A 16,251-nucleotide genomic window follows, 5' to 3' on the forward strand; every position below is an offset into this window, starting at 1 on the left:
CACGCAGGCAGCCTCCTCTCCTCTGGCGGCAGCCCCGCCCGTCTGGGCTCACCTGTGGCCCCAGCGCCCCTCCTCCTGGGATCTGGTCCCTGACACAGGCCTGCCCGTGCCGCCGTCACCCCTGGGGGGCCCCTGGCTCACCCGCGGAGCCCTGCACCGCCTGGCAGAGGGGCTGCCACCGCCCGCCTCACCTCTCCTGAGCCCCAGCCTCTCTGCTTCTTCCTGGAGGCCACGCCCGGCTGACCCCGCAGGCCCGTCCTGAGTGTCCTTCCCTCCACAGAAGCACCGCCCCCGCCCCCGGGTGCTGCGGTCTCAGCCTCACTCATCCGATGTCCCTCCAGGGACCTTGCGGCCGCATCCTGCTCTGTGTCCTTTCACATTATCACATGGTGTGAAATCGCATGTATGTCCATTCCCCACGGCTGTCGTGACAAATTACCTCCCACTGGGCGACCTGAAACAACGGTCTGGAGGCCAGAAGACTGAGCCCAAGCTGCCGGGGGGACCACGCGCCGCGAAGCTCCAGGGCCGGCCTGCCTCCCGCCTCCCGCCATCCGGTGCTCCTGGGAGCCGCGGTGCCCTTGTCTGGGAGACATGTCAGCTCAGTCCCCGTGGGCGCCGCCCCGGGCCTCTTCCCGTGTGTCTGAGTCCACATCACCTGCCCTCGGGGCGCAGTCCTTGGGCCAGGGCCCCCCTCCTTCAGTCCGACCCTGTCTCAGCTTGTGGCGCCCACAGAAGCCCCTGTTTCCAAATACTCGTGGGTACCAGGGGCTAGGATGCGGACATACAGTTTGGGGGACACTGTTCAACCCACTCACACATTTTTATCTGTGTTCATGAGCCGAGAGCGTACCTTGTGCTGCTCTGTAAACCCGGCACCTGGCGCAGGGCGTGACACTTCTCGGGTCCTCAATAAATTGTGGAGGAGCAGATGGGCGGGCGCAGGGGGTCGGGCGGGTGGGGGGCAGACGGGGGGAGGGCCGGAGGGACACGGTGGGTAAACGCCAGTGAGCAGGTGGCAGGACAGTCAGGTGGATGGGAGACGTCACTGGACAGTGAGCGCAAAGCGCACTTTTCACGGACAGGTGGTAACGCTCGGAGAGGAGGCTCACGCGTGCTGTTCACTGAACCCTGACCCTGGGCAGCAGCACGGCTGTGTTGCCGTTCTGAGGGAACTGCTGTGTTTTGTTACAAAAAGCACCGCGTCAGAGGCACAGGGACGCGCCCGTCCCCACGCCCGTGTCCTCACTGCTGCGCCTCCGGCCGAGCAGCCAGGTCAGCCTGTCCCGAGCGAGCGTTTCTGAGGCACGAGGTCCGTGGGGTCTGGACGCAGACCGCCAAGTGCCCCGCTGCTCTAAGGCAGGGTTGCCGAAGGCGGCGGGACGCTCCCTTGACCGAGAACACAGGAAATACCTTTTGTCAAATAAATGCTCCCAACATTTCAGCTTATGCGCTGGTGGCTTTTAGATCATTACGGTCCCTAAAGGCGCCTGCCATGCTGGGCCTCCGAATGGAGCAGGGGAGACACCCGGGGACGTCGGATGGGGCCACTGTGAGCTCCGCCGCTCCTTCCAGGAGCTCCCTGAGCCTCACCTACGGTCCCAAATGTGGGGGGACAGGCCGCTGCCGGGGCCGCTGGGACACAGGGCTGCTGCCGGGGCACCCGGCCCGGGGTTGTGCTGGGCGGGCTGGGCTGCCACGCCGCTCCTCTCGGCCGGGGACAGTCGGGGGGTTTTGTAGGAGGCTGGTGGGCCGGCCGTGAAAGCGGCATTGTCCCGCTCGGCTTTGCACGGCCCCGTCCTCACTTCTCTCTGTTGTTCGCAGGAGAGGCAGATGCAGACCCGAACAATGGGACCCCCTCTCGGGACCCAGCGGTGACAGACTCCAAGCGCACAGCGGACCCAAAGAATGCCTGGCCGGACGCCAACCCAGCTGACCCCGGGGGCCGCCCCCACTTGATCCGCCTCTTCTCCCGAGATGCCCCGGGGAGGGAGGACAACACCTTCAAAGACAGGCCCTCAGAGTCAGACGAGCTCCAGACCATCCGCGAGGACAGCGCAGCCACCGCCGAGGGCGCGGACGGGATGGCGTCGCAGAAGAGGCCCTCCCAGAGGCACGGGTCCAAGTACCTGGCCTCGGCTAGCACCATGGACCACGCCAGGCACGCCTTCCTCCCGCGGCACAGGGACACGGGCCTCCTCGACTCCCTGGGGCGCTTCTTTGGAGGAGACAGGGGTGTGCCCAAGCGGGGCAAGGTGAGCTCTGAGGAGTAGAGGAGCAGGCTAGCCTCACAGGCAAGGAGGGGCCGCCGCGGTGGCGGGGGGCCCCCACCCGAGGACTTGCTCCTGGCCGGTAGGGCGTTGTCTTTGCTGGAAATGCTTACAGACCCGTGGGGGGGGGGGGGCAGGGCTGCTGCTGCTGCCGCCACTTAACCATCCTCTTCCTCCCCCTCCTCACAAGGGGCGGCCGTCAGGAGGTGGCCTGGGCATGCAGGGCAGGGTGACCGCTGCACCCTGGGGTGACGGGGGGGGGTGGGGTGGTCGTGCTGCCACATCCATCCTCGGAGCGCCGGGGTCTTAGGTTTGGGGCTGAGTTGGCTTCTGCTGCCCACGCACGCTTTGGGCTTTGATGTCGGGCTGGTTCGTTTTTCTCTTGGACTGAGCGCCGCTCGCTCTGCGCTGCTTTGCAACAATAACGTGACTGAGGCCTTCGGAGCGCGCTGGATGGACATTTGAATCCGCCCTGAGCCAACCTCCCTCCTCTGAGCTGTTTAGGGGGCTGGGGGGGGGGGGGGAGAAACGAGTGTGTCTGTGAATCAAAACTGTTATTCTGTGGTTCTCCTTCCTGTGAGTAGAGCCTAGGAAGCTTCATTAGTGAACCATTGTGTAGATTGAAATGTGTCTCCAGGAAGAACACTCCTGCGTGGCCGCCTTGCCCATCGTGCGTCCGGGATGAATAGGTCCCATGTGGCCCGTGTGGCAGTAACCCCGAGGTGGCACCCCGACAGGGACTGCAGGGCGTGTGTGTCAGGAGCTGGGTGACGGCGGGAGGAGAGGTTTGCAGAAAACTGCCAGCTACTGGGTGCACGCACAAGGCGCGTGAAATGCCGCTTGACTTCCGGCGGGGACTGGGCTCGTTCCCAGGGCCCACGGCAACATGGGAGGCCGCCGCGTGGAGCGGGGGGCAGGGGCCGGGCCTGGGGACGGCCTCCCAGAAAGCCCGGGCTTCTCAGAGTTAACGAGCTTCTGAAATTCGCTCTTGTGTCTGACTGCAATGCTGAAGTGACTGACGGTGGTGACGTTGTTGAAGGGGACAGGTGTCCGTTCCGCCTGCTGTGCGGGTGTCTCGGTCCCCGGGGTTTCAGGCACCGGCCGCTCTTCACCTCCGCTCGGGGTCCTGGTCTCTTACGGGGCTCTTGTCATGACTTTGGGTGAATGACACTGTCTATATGTTCCTGGCTTACAGAACCCATTTTCTGGTCGGTCCTTTCTGTGTCTGTTTGTAGCTGTTTTCCTTTCCCTTGGGGCTGTCTTCCCCACCCCTGGGGTGTGGGGCACCTGACCGATTTCAGTGCTAACGTCACCCCAAGCTGCCTTCCCGAGCACCACCCCCCAGCCCCGCAGAGCCCGCCGCGTGGGGACGGGGTGCGCCTACGCAAAGCGGCCCAGTCACGCAGCGTGGCCACCTCTGACCCCTGCCATTTCTGCTGAAGCCAAAGAGCAGGCAAAATGCATTTAAACTGTGTAAAAAGAAAAGAAAAGAAAAGGAAAAAGTGTCTGAAGAGCATATAATATAAATCAAGGGTTGTGGTTTAAGTTAAAATAAAAGTGTGAAAGCCTTTGTCTGAATCCTTGTGAGTTTATTGCAAAATGGATACATGCGCACGTGTTTTCTTCCTTTATGAGGATTTCTATCTTTATTGCTTGAAATCTCCAGTGTTTTCATCAAAAAGATTCTAGTTTCAGAAGTAGACTCCCATTATGCACACAGTGTGGCTAGATTTTCAGGGATCCAGAAAAATCAAAATGTTTTTGCAGCTGTTTAAAAGTGAAAACAAGGTTTAAGTGATTGTTTCAGACCTTTGAACGTATCCGTTGTGTTCAGTGCGGACAGTTGAAGGAAGATTTTTAAATGACCGGCCTCACGCTCTGGCGGCCACACCACCAGAGGCTGCAGGGTCACCGTGCGACACCCCCTGTGCGGGGTGGGTGCCCACAGCGTGAGTGAGGACTCCTGGCCGTGTCTGTTCAGCTTCCCTGGTGGGTGTGGGGTCCCAGTTGCTTTGAAACACCGGACGCCCAGCGACAGGCCACGGAGGCCCCCGGGGAGGGGTGGGGTGGGCTGCTGAGGGGTTTGGTTTTGATTTTGTGTTTGCTTTGCTCGATCAGTAAATCAGACCGGCCCGCGCCCTCAGTGCCAGGGCGTTCCTTGGACTGAAGCTTGGGGAGAAGGGAACCCAGAGGCCTGGTTACTGTCCATGGGCGCCCACTGCCCCCTTCCATTCCCGTGTATAAGGTCATCGGCTCAGGCTCACTACATGCTAAGGGGCGCCCGCAGCCCTGGTGGGCAGGCAGCTCCGACGGGCATGTGTTTGGGGAAGCGGCTGTTCTGGCCACCGTGAGAGCAGGATTTCTGGTAGAGGGGTGCGGGCCACCTCGGGGTGATGCCTAGCCAGGGACAGGCGCGCTGCTGCCCTGGGGCACACCCCTCCCCGAGCTGGGCCTGGGCCAGAGCCGCCCCCGGTGCTGGGAATGCACCCAACACCCACCCTCTGTGTAGCGGGGACATGACATTCAAGGGAAGCGCCTGATGAATTCCCTGCGGAGGCGCGATCCGCTGAGAGCCGCAATGAAAAGCGTTTTGGGGGAGAACACGCTCTTTGTTGGGAGGAGGAGGAAAGGGTCGCTGCCGGCCGCGGCCCCGGTGCCCCTGCCCCCGGGAATGTGGAGCTGGGACGAGGGCCAGGCATGGAGGGCAAAGGTCAGAGTGCCCAGCTCTGTGTGGACAGGGTGGCTGTGTGCGGCCCCATCCCCCCTCCTGTCCCTGCGGAGCCTGGGCCGCTAGCCTCAGTCCTGGGACAGGCCTGGGACAGGCCTGGGACCTCGGCCGCCCAGCCTCATCGGCCGGAGCCCAAACACCTGAGCTGTGGAACGAGCTTGTCCCTCTTCGTCCCCAAGCAGGACGGTTCACGAGACAGTTTCCAGGCGGGAGCACATGGATCGGCCCCTCCATCCTGGCTCGCCTCTGAAGAGGGGCTTCAGCCAGCTCCTGTCCTGCTCCCTGACCCATTTAATCTGCTTGCTCGCCCTGCGACGCGCCCCGGGTGAGCGTCCGTGACTCGGCGTCACTTCTGAGCCTCGGGGGCGGCTCGCACGGGGTCAGAGCGTTGTCGTTCCGTGCCAGGAGGTCAGGTCAGCCTCCCCGGTGAATCCCCGGGTTCTGTTTCCCGATCCTTCCCCCCTGCACTTTATTTAACTCCATTTCGCCACATTTCAGTGCCACGGCAACTTCACTCCTCATTGTTAACGAGACACCCTGATTGCGGAGCGCGCTCTGTAACCCCGCGGGGCGGGCACGTGGGGAGACGGCGCGCAGGACGCAGCGGGAAGGCGGTGAGGGGCGCATCCCCGTCCCACGTGCGCAGAGCCCCCGAGCCACGCCCAGCGGCAGTGCGCTCACCTGCGCTCCGTGGCTCCGCCCACAGGGGGGGGTCCCCTTGGGGTCCCCGTGTGAGTCTCCCTGGTGACGACCCTGCCACTCAGTGCGTCCGTTTGCTGAGAGATCTTTCTAGAGAAAAGCCAAATGTGGCGGCGAGTGTATTGGTTCCTGCGCCCCAACAAAAGCGTTTGGAGGTGTCCTTCTGTAGAGCCCCTGCCCCATCCGTGATCGATCAGCGTTTCCCGCTCAGCCACCTGCCCCCCTGGGTCCTGCCGGCTGCCCGCCCCTCGGTGGTCCTCTGTCCCCTGAGCGGACAGAGCGAAGTTAGAATGTCAGCCCCGTGCGGGCGGAGGTTGCGCTGCGTCCTGCGTGACACATCTGTCTGCTCCATGGCCATATCGAGCGGGGACCGCCTCCCGGCGACTATATTCCAGTGCGACCCTGGGACACGTTGCAGTACCTCTCCCGCCTCTTCTGAACTCGTTAAATATTCTAACCGCCCGTGGCGCCCACGCTCTCCTTTCCCGCGTCCCTCCCTCACGAAGCGCGTTTATTGCCGGTGTCCGCGTGGGCCCTGCGCCGGCCACGGGCAGGCGAGTCCGCGGGCCCAGCCACCGCACCGCGTGGGGGACGCGCAGCCACGGCTCCTCTGCTTGCTCCCCGGAGACGTTCCTCCTCTGTCTCCGCTTGCAGGCCCACGTCGGTCCTTCTGTTGGGACCGTCCCCGTCTGCCTGATGTCCCCACAAATGCAGGGAAGTGGCCCTAAATAGCCCCTTTCTCCCGGGTCTGCGGCCGGGCACTCGACCACTCTGCTGAGTGTGCACAGGTGGGGGGACAAGCAAGGACCTGGGGGGTGCGGGGGTGGCTCTTCCTCCGTGTGGTGACGAGCACCGGAGACGAGAGGTGAGCGTGGCAACGGTCGGGACCCGGAGCAAAGGCGTCGTGAATTCGGGTTGGGCTTCCCACCCGGTGCCCGCGCGCCGGCCCTGTCCCCACTCGGCCCCTCTCCGTGTCCTTCCATTGCCACCGACTCGCCTGGGGGTGCTGGGAGCTCAGCCGGGACTCCCAGGGGCCTGTCATCTGCAGGTCCACAGGGAAGCCACACACGGGCCTTTGGGACTCATGGAGGGCGGCGCATGTAGGGACTGGGGGTCTCTCTCAAGGTCTGAGCGGTGTGGTCCTAAAAGTTTCTGCAATGTCCGTCCCTGCTCTTAAATGCTCGAAGTCATCCCACATCATAGAAAACAGTAAAAAGGGGGTAAAGGTGAAGAAAAGGGGCCCGCTGTGAGGGTTCCCACCAGCATGGGTGTGGCAAGCAGGGCTCCTGCTCAGGGCTGTCCCTGCCCACAGCCTCGGCAGCCTTCCTCGGGGGCAGGGCTCCTGTGCCACTCATGAGACGGAGCGACAGGTCTCCTCCTGCTCCGCTGGGACAGGGGCCACGGGCAGCCAGGGCTCAGCCCCCTCTCCTGCACCCAGCCTGTCCCCGGGGCCGGCGTCTGAGAGCTGCAGCCAGTCCACCAACCAGCTTACGTCAGGGAGAGATAAATTAGAAAACTCTGCTTGGCCGGTGGCCACGTGTACAACGTGCATTTGCCGGTCCCCCACCTTTTGAGGGTCACCACTGTCCACAGGGACAGCCAGGCCGCGTCTTGGCGGAGACCCCACCTTCTTAGCCAGTGACGCGAGTCCACAGTATGCCACCCCCCTGCACACATCCCAGCCCTGTGAACCAAGGCTGCCGTGCGTGGCTGGCAGAGCAATGGCCGCGTGGACCTAGTCTCGCGAGTCAGCGGCGTGGCCAAGCTCACGCCCCACGGATGTTCCTCTGGGTGCCGAGGGGCTCACTCTGCAGAGATGTTTCTGGAATGTGATGACGTGTTCCTGTGTCCTAACTACAGCTTATTTCCACGAATAACCAGCAGTTAACCTGTTTACTAAACGTCCATTCCACCCATAGCCAGTTCAACAGCTCCCTGGATACCTGGGACACCAGTTTGGCATCTTGGCCACAGCAAGGTTTTCCCTCCCTCTCCCTCCCTCCCTCCCTCTTCCTCTCTCTCTCTCTCCTTTTCTCCCTCTCTCTCGATCCCCATTTTGCTGCAGACACTCTAGAGAGGGACTTCCAGGCCCTTTACTTGGACCCTGTAGTACTACTGTCTCCACCACGCCACTTAAAGGCGGCAGAGACTGTCTTGGAGCTGATGAAATAGCAGCAAATCCAATTTAGGAAGATGTATGACAGCAGAGTGAGAGTCCATGTGCTGCTCGGGAGGAGGAATATTAAATCCAATTAATATTAGGCCCCTAAGCATCCCCCACAACAAGGAAGGATGTCCGCGGGAGCCCACACCTCCACGTGGCCGGCTGGGGTGGCTCTGGGCACCTGTCACTCCTGATGTCCTTACACTGACAGGCTCGACCGTGACGGCCACCATCAGCCCTGCAGAGCAGCTGCGATGTCACTTGCGAATCCCAAGCGGAGGCAGACGCGCCTGCTGTGAAAGGCAGGAAAGCCAGACTCTGGCAATAAACTGATGTTCCCTGGTTCCCTCTTGAGACGTCAGAGCGCCCTCCCGGGCTTTGCATCGGCTGGAGGCGGCTCTCTTTACTTTTCCTAGAGCCCGTGCCGGCTGCTGCCTGCGACGACGCTGACAGACCTTGGTCACATAACTAGGCACAGGCCTCAGAGAGACGCTCCAGGGAACACTGCTCCCCAAGTCCTCCTCTTGTTCCTTTTCTTCTGACATCCACCCGCCCTGCAGCCCTTGGGGTGGGAGCTGCCATCTGCCCCTCCCGGTGTCCCCCACATCCCTCGCCTCTCACGGCCCGTCACCCGTCCATCTTCACCCCCTCCCCGGTCCTCTAACGTCCATCCCTGCCCACCCGTCCTCCCCACCTGGGGCCTGGCCAAGCCTGGTCAGGAGGGGACGCTGCTGGAGGACTGGGGGCTGTGGCCTCATGGACTGAACCGGCCACTCTGTGTCCCTCTGGCAGGTACCCTGGTTCAAGCAGGGCAGGAGCCCGCTGTCCCCTCCTGCCCGCAGCCCGCCCGGGCTCTGCAACATGTATAAGGTAAGTCCGTGCCAGCCGCCCGCGGGCCTGCGCCTCGCCCCCCACCACGGTCTCCCATCGGTGTGGGTGCCGTCGTGGCGCGGTCCTGTCCAGGGGGCACAGCGGGTCTTCCTACATGGTGCCTGTGAGACAGGCTTGGCAAAGCGAGGACAGAGAGAAGCCCCCAGCGGGTGGAGCAGCCGCCCCAGCCCTCCCTGGGTGGGGCCGGTCCTGCGTGGGTCAGGGCTGCTGGTCAGGACCAGGCAGTGGGCAGGCCCTGGGATGAACGGACCGAGGGCCAGTCCACGGGGCCAGGGCCAAGGCAGCGCCGACCCGAGGGGAGGCTGGGATGGTGGCCCGTTCCTGCCGGTGCCCCCAGCTCCTGATGGACACGGAGCCCTCTCAGACATGAGTTGAATGAAACCCCCGCCAGGACGGTGCCCTTGGACGTGGGCACAGGTGCGGAGCTCCCTGGAGCCGGCAGACACAGGTGTGATCTGTCCCCCATCTCCGTGCGTGGTGGCGGCCGCTGCTCAGAGCCCTAGTGTCGTGTGGCCAGCAGGGAGGAAGGGGACAGGTGACACAGAGAAGGCCCTAAGTCAGCCCTGAGCCAGGCTGCACGCACGGCAGGCGGCCACCCCACGCTGCTGCCACCGGTGACACTGAGGTGACAGCAGGCACCACGCTTGGGTACCTGGGAAAATTCAGGTAGAAAAGGTGGAAAACACATGCTTGATATGGAAACAGGAAGCCCCGTCCTGACATGACTGGGGGGCCGGCTGTGACTGGGCCCCACCTCTTCAAATGCATTAAAGGCTGCGCCCCTGTGCTGGAGGGGCGCCTGTGAGAGACTACGGGCCTGCTCCCCAGGGCGCACAGTCCGGGGGGTCTCAGGCAGCGAGGGGAGCCCAGCGCTGGCGGGAGTGGGCACGTGGTCCGGAGCCCCTCCCTGTCACCTGACACCAGGGTTGCCTGTGGGCTTCCTGACAGGGACAAGTCCACGGAGCCACAGGGGGGCTGTGACTCTCTGTCCCCCTCCCCCCAGCTTCACAAGGCTGGGCAGGACGCTGCTCCCAGGTCTGTGTTCCTCCTGAACTGAGCTTCAGGTGTGGTTCTGCTTGCTCATCAAAGGGGTCTCGGTGGGCCCCCACCACCCCGCCCCCGAGGAAGGTGGCAGGCCCCTGCGGGCCCTGGGACAGGCGGGCCTGGTCCCAATGACCCAGTGAAGACAGGCGAGGTAGCCCCTGCCTTCCTGGGTGGGCCGAGCTGTGAGGAGGCACACGGCCCCCTACAGGGACCCACACCGGACGCACCCCGCGGGCCCGCAGAGGAGGCCACACAGAGCTCCTGGTCTTTGAAGTCCCAGAAGAGGCCGACACTCCCCTCACCCCGAACAAGCTGGATGCCCCGGCCCCGTCCTGTTCTCAGAAAGCAGAGGCCCCATGGAGAGGCAGGGGCGACATCCCAGTCACCACAGTGGGGAGCGCGAGCGGCCAGAGTGCTCAGGGGCATTAAGGAAATTTCACCCCAGTGCTCCGCTTTCCCTTCCCAATGATTATGTGGCCATGGCAGGCCGCTGCCCGGTCCCCAACATCTTCATCGCAGACCAACCCTCACATTTGTCTGTGCAAACGGGGCACGTTCTACTTGTTCAGTCCCACTGGGGACAGCAGTCGCTGCCGCGTTCAGACGGGAGGAAGGCGTGGGCGGCGGTGCGTGCCTGTGAATGGTGTTCGCGAGTCTATTAAGACCAGCGGCGGCGAAGACAGTGACTTGAAGCTGAAGACAAAGACGCAGCTCGGAGAGGCAGGCAGGCCGCCAGGTCCCCCGTCGTGACCGATGGTGAAGTGTTCAAGGGCCACATCCTAACATCCTGCTCTCGGCAGCCCCCTCTGGCAGGTGCCTGCTGCTCTGTGACTTCCCTGGAAGTGTCTCCCCAGCAGGTGCGCTCGGAGAGGGCAGGCCGGCCGTGCTGCAGCCACGTCTCTGCCGCCCGGGTCATTCTGGGTGAGGACGCCGCCATCTCCTCCCCGACAGGGAGCTCCGGCCGGCGTTGAACGTGTCCTCCATCCCTGAAGACTCTTCCCTCATCCCAGGAAGTGGTCATGGATCTTGGGGAGCAGTTTTAACAACACCAGCCACGGGGAATGGATACAAGGGCCACTGGCTGTAAATGGTTTTAAAATAGCTTGTCCCAAGGTTCCAGGACAGGAGCCACTTGCCATGGTCCTGCGGAGGAAACAGAGCCATGGCGAGGCCATGGGCGGGACGGCTGAGCCCCAGCAGCAGGAGCTCGCGGGGTCGGGCCGAGCGGCTCCGAACCGAAAACGTCCTTCCTGGCGGTTCTGAGCCCCGCAGGTGACGCCGAGCAGTGGCAAGAAGACCTGTGTCCCCTGGCCTTCCCGAGCGTTCCTCCTGTCTCTGCGTCTGCAGACGCAGCATGAAGCGTAGGAGGACCCACCTCCTGGGATCGGAGACGGGACTTTCCAGAAACACGTGGCACCTGCTGTCGGTTCTTCAAGCGCCGGCCCCTCCGGGGAAACCCTCGGCGGCAGGAGACCAGCACGGCACCCGGGCCTCACACGGGGCTCAGGGCTCCCCGGGCTGTGACGTACGTGACTGTGGGGGTGGGAGAGGGGCACCGCGTGGGTGAGTGAAATCACACTTGAGAAGGGGCGGGCAAGCTGGAAAAGCAAGAAATCCGAGGGAGAAATGAGGAGGACCATCAGGGGGACGGCCCCTCTGTGGCAAACAGGCGGACCCCTGTCTGCACAGCCGTGCACCTCCCCCGCAGTCAGCCGGGCCTGGCGGCTGTAGCCGGACCCACCAGACTCGCGCTGGGGATGAATAGGGCCCACGCCCACGGTGCCTGAGACGGGAGGAAGGAGCTGGTCTGCACTCACCCATCCGCTCCCGCCTCCTGGGCCCCTGGGGTCAGACAGCCGCGAGGAGAGGCCTCCGTGCCCCAGCCCTGTCTGACCTTCGTACCGGGCTCCTTAGGGCGTCTGCTCTGCCCCCGTGGCTCCCGGGGAGGTCACATGAGGCCACAGCGTTCTCCCTGAGACATTCCCCAGCCTCGGACCCGCAGCCGCCCCCACGGCCCAAGCGGTGAAAACTGAGACGTCCGCGTCGTGGGAAGGGGGACAGGGATCCGAACCCCACGCCGCAGGTCTGAGGGCCCACCAGGCCCGTCGGGCTCCTCCCGCCCGCCCCGTGAAACCCCAGTGCGGTACGACAGCGGAGGAGAATTACGAACAGCCAGTGGGGAGCCTGTGGTCTCCACCAGGATCACAGGTCCGCCTGCGGGTTTTCCCAGCAGCAGAGACAAGGCCGCGCGGCCCTAACAGAGCACTGCGTTCTCCAAAGAAATAAGAACACCCGCAGCCTCCCGTAAACTCCCTCCGTGACTCAGCAGCAACCGCGCTTCCGAACTTGCAAAGGGTAAAAGCACGGGGCGAACTGCGTCTGTCCGTCGGACAGGAGCGCGTTCTCTGCAGGCTGCCCAGCCTTGCCAGAAAAACCTAGCACTCTCTGCGGAGACAGAAGTGGTGCAGCTGTTTCCGTGAACCGCAGATAAACAAGGGCTGTGCGTGGGGCGGTTGCGGATGGGGCCCAGGCGCCGCCCGGGGGTCAGCCTGGGGGAGGGGACCTCGGGGTCCACGCCACATCCATCTGGACCGACTCTGAAGGGAGGTGTCATGGCTCAGCTTGCAGATGACCTGCCACCACATCCCCAAACTTTTGATGTTTGAGAGACAAGTTACTTCACTGGCCTCCAGTCAGCACCTGGGCAAGTGGCCGTGGGGACATAAAGAAGTCACAACCCTTTCCTGAGGCACAGAGGGCAGCTGTGTACCCCTCACCAGCTTGCATGGAAACCCAGGTGGCCGGCAAGGTGGAGCAGCCATTCCTCAGGAGGAAGGGGGAGCAGTTCACCCCACGGTCCTTCCGGAGGCGAGTCCGCTTCCACCCAGCAAGCAGGGCAGGAGAGACAGGTGCGGAGTCCGTGAGCCCTGGTCACAACGCCTCCACATCAAGGACACAGCACGAAAAAGCGTACTGGGTTTTATTAGCACCTTCAACGGAAGAACCACGTTGCTGGTTCTGAGCCTTACTCTGCGGTCCCCTCCCGCTCGCCGTCCCGAGCACAGACGACCCCATTGCCACCTGAGCGCCCCCAGGGTAACCCGACCAGCCGCTCCGCAGCGAGTCTGTGGGTCCTAAGCGCACAACAGATTCGGGAAAAGAGCAGAATGCAACTTCCCTTCCTGCCCCGCCCTCCGGGCCCCTGGCAAAACCATCTTTATGAGGGACAAGCGTCCTCAATGCCACTTTGTGCACATGTGCAAACTCTGCCACAGCCAACACCTGAGTTAAGGGACAAGGACCAGAGACGTGCGTCCGTGGGCTGCCGGGCTGACTGACTGGTTTTGATCTCGTGACCAAAAGAGACCGAAGCAGACTGTACAATTCTTTTGTGTCAAGGTGTGTTTTCCATTCAAAGAGGGAGCTGACCAGCACCGGTTTCCAACGGCACAGAAACGCCGCCTTTAAACTAATAACCACCTAAGAATCTCGTCTCATGGACTCACCTGCCCCGGTCGCCGGTGACAGCCAGTGTTTAGGAGTCGGGGGGGGGGGGACTCCTCGTGTCCTAGGGGGAGCTCCGGTCGTGCACACACAGCCTCCCTCGCTCTCCAGGGGTCAGCGTCGGTCTCCTGGGCCCTGGCAGCGGCCCTCCTTCTGTCTCCCAGGCGAGCGCGTGTCTAGGTCACCTGACACTCCAACTTAACGCACCGGCAGTCTACACGCTTTGGAAAGAAAAGAGCAGAATGAACCCAGTTTTTAAAAGTCCATTCTTCTCCGTTAGCGCTGCCCTCCGCCATGGGTCCCGCCAGTGAGTGCACCAGCCACACATTTTAGGTTTGGAGCATCAGCCTGTTGCCGCACAAAGAAGCCCCGAGACCCACCAGGCGGAGCCCTGAGGGGCTGAGCCCTGGACAGACAGGACAGTGAGGGTGTCCCTCCGCCCTTCTTTGTAACGTGGTGTCCGCGGGGCACAGGGAGGGAGCGCTGGGCGGATGGAGTGGAATTCAGAAGCTCCCCGGAGAAAGTTCCCTGCTGGCAGCTGCATGGGAGACCCATCAGCAGAGCGACGCCTGTGCAGAGCGCGGCCCTGAAACGGCACTGTGCCCGCGTGCCAGCGTAGGACGACCTGAGCTTGGGGCCTGGGGCTCAGCTCCCTGCCATGGGATTCGGTGTTTGCGAAGCCCGTTGACCAGGGCAGAGGGGACACACAGGGCACCTGCGCTAACAGACCCACGACCAGCGGCGGGGGGAGAGGACAAAGCTGGCCGTGTCTGGGACAATGCTCAAGGCCAGGTGTGCAAGAGGCGGAGAGTTCCACACGGAGCCCGCGTCCCACCACGCAGGAGGGGTGACACAGACACCCCACCCCATATTCGAAGGGCCAGTGTCAGTGAGAGCCGAGGAGCAAAGTGTCCTTTCTGCTGACACCTGCGGCGGGAGGAAGCCGGGGCCCACGCAGGGACATGGGACACGCGTCGGTGTGAGCACGCTTCCACCTCGGGGGCAGGGCGCAGGCAGGCTGCGGGCTGTGGGGCGCCGTCTCTACCCGGGGGCCCGGCCCGTGAGTCCCGGCCGCCCACGCGCCTGTTCTGCGCGTGTGTCTGATGACTCGTTGGCGTGGGCGCTGATCCGGGGCTGAGGCCGCACGGGGACGCGCGGTGACCGAGCCGGGAGCGCACAGCGGGGACGCGTCCCACACCCGGGGCTCCCTGCGGCGCGTCCCTTGACGTTCTGGTGGGCAGTTCCGTTTACACTCCGCTCCCAGACACGACACAGCTAGGACTCCTCTCCCCTCTGCACGCGCGGACCCGCCAGCACTGCAGACACCAGCGTCTTCAAGACGCGGCGTGTTCTTTTGAAAGGAAACGCGTCTGTCAATTCATCTCGGGCCAGCTCCGAACGCAGGGGCTGGAGGCCTGCGGAGCCCCGTTTTCGGCGCACAGCCCCCCCACGCACACACACCTCCCCGGTCAGAGGAATGCGTCTCCGCCCGTGTGGGGGCCCCTGAGCCTCCGGGGCGCCAGGGGACAGCTGGGCTGTGCTCCTTCCCGGGGACGCCCTCCAGGACGCGCCGCGAAGGGGAAGCAGGTGGAGACCCTTTCGCAGGTTCCGGAGCGGAGCCGCCGCCCAGACCAAGCGCGCGCGCGCCCCCTGCCGGCCAAGGTCATTACCGCCCGTGCGGCGAGAACGCCTTTCGGGGCCCGCGCCAAGGAGATGGAAAAAGCCGTTTATTTGCCTTAAAAAGAAACGAAAGGGCTGCCCTTGACCCGCTGGCCTCCCTCCCAGGGTGCTGCAGACTCCCGAGCGTCATGTTAATTTCTCTGCCATCAAGACGCTGTTGATGAAAAGCTACACGATGTGAAAACGCTATTGAGTAAGACAAGGGCGCTCGGCGGGGCCACACGCCCTGTGCGCGCGGGGACCGCGCCCCACGGTCCCGCCCGGCCCGCCGCGGACGCCTGAGCCGGCTCTGAAAGCGCAAACGGGGGCGCAGCTGAGCTCAGCCCAGAGGGCAGACTTCTACTCGGTGAACACGAGTAAAAGGGGGTTCATTGGAAAATGACTCAGCAAGTAGCAGTCAGTAACGAGGCCCTTCCTCTGTTAGGGACCCCAAGTTCCATGGCCTCTGTGGGGGACCCCGTGCGGCACCAGCGGGGGCTGCGGAGGTGGAGACACGGAAGGAGGAAGTGGAGTGGGGGGCCCGGCAGAGGCCTCAGGGTTTCGGCGGGACGCTGCCCTGCTGGCCTTCGCTCATCCCCACGCTCCGCGCCCTACGCCTCGTCCTGCGCCCTGCACCCCGTCCTCCAGCGCCTCACGGCTCCCTTCCTCCTCCGGGCACAGCAGCCCACCCCGGCCCTCCCCTCCAGGGAGCAATCGCCTGGCTTACCGGGAGGCGGGGGACAAGGACACCTACCTGCTCCCCATGAATTGTAAAATATAACAAATAAGCCAAACCACTGTTTGTAAACTACCTCACAGGCTGGCCCTGCTCTCGCCCAAAACTGACTGAAACCCCACAGCCGTATCGCCCACGCCTGGACCCGACCACTTCACGAGGGCCCGGGGTCCTCAGCTGGGAGAGGATGGCTGTCTCAGGGCGGGTGGGCCTTGTCCTGCGCTCGGCACCATGGGCAGGTTCGGTGCCCAGCCGTGCAGGCCGGAGAGGGAAGGGGCGTGGGGCGTGTGGGCGTCCCTTCGGCCCGTGGTCAGGGGCACAGAGGTGTCACGGCCAGATCGGGTCAGGCCAGCAGTGTCGGGGTCAGACCTGGTGACTGAGCACAGCAGCCGAAGGTGGAAACCAGCCAGATGTTCGTCCACAGACGGACAGATAAGCAAGACGTGGTGTGGCCATGCAGTGCCTGGGGCCCAGCCTTAAGGGTGGGGCCGTTCTGGAAGCTGTTACCGTGCGGAGGACACACCAGGACCCGGAGCGGAGCGAGCAGCCGGCCACA

The 16,251-nt window shown here is 63.6% G+C and overlaps 1 protein-coding gene across 3 annotated transcripts in view; it reads left to right on the forward strand.

Annotated features, from left to right (window-relative positions):
- The window catches only part of MBP (myelin basic protein), a 62,130-nt gene that overhangs the window by 30,631 nt on the left and 15,248 nt on the right, over positions 1-16,251 (forward strand). For 2 of the 3 annotated variants that reach the window (XM_090285377.1, XM_090285376.1), the window contains exons 4-5: positions 1,825-2,255; positions 8,654-8,731. In XM_090285377.1, the coding sequence (XP_090141503.1) occupies positions 1,825-2,255; positions 8,654-8,731 (509 nt within the window). The remainder of the gene's footprint in view (positions 1-1,824; positions 2,256-8,653; positions 8,732-16,251) is intronic. The other variant, XM_090285378.1, reaches the window with a different exon arrangement.

This window comes from Furipterus horrens, unplaced genomic scaffold (genome assembly GCF_987537825.1).
Source record: "Furipterus horrens unplaced genomic scaffold, mFurHor1.1.pri manual_scaffold_8, whole genome shotgun sequence".
Classification (NCBI taxonomy): Eukaryota; Metazoa; Chordata; class Mammalia; order Chiroptera; family Furipteridae; genus Furipterus; species Furipterus horrens.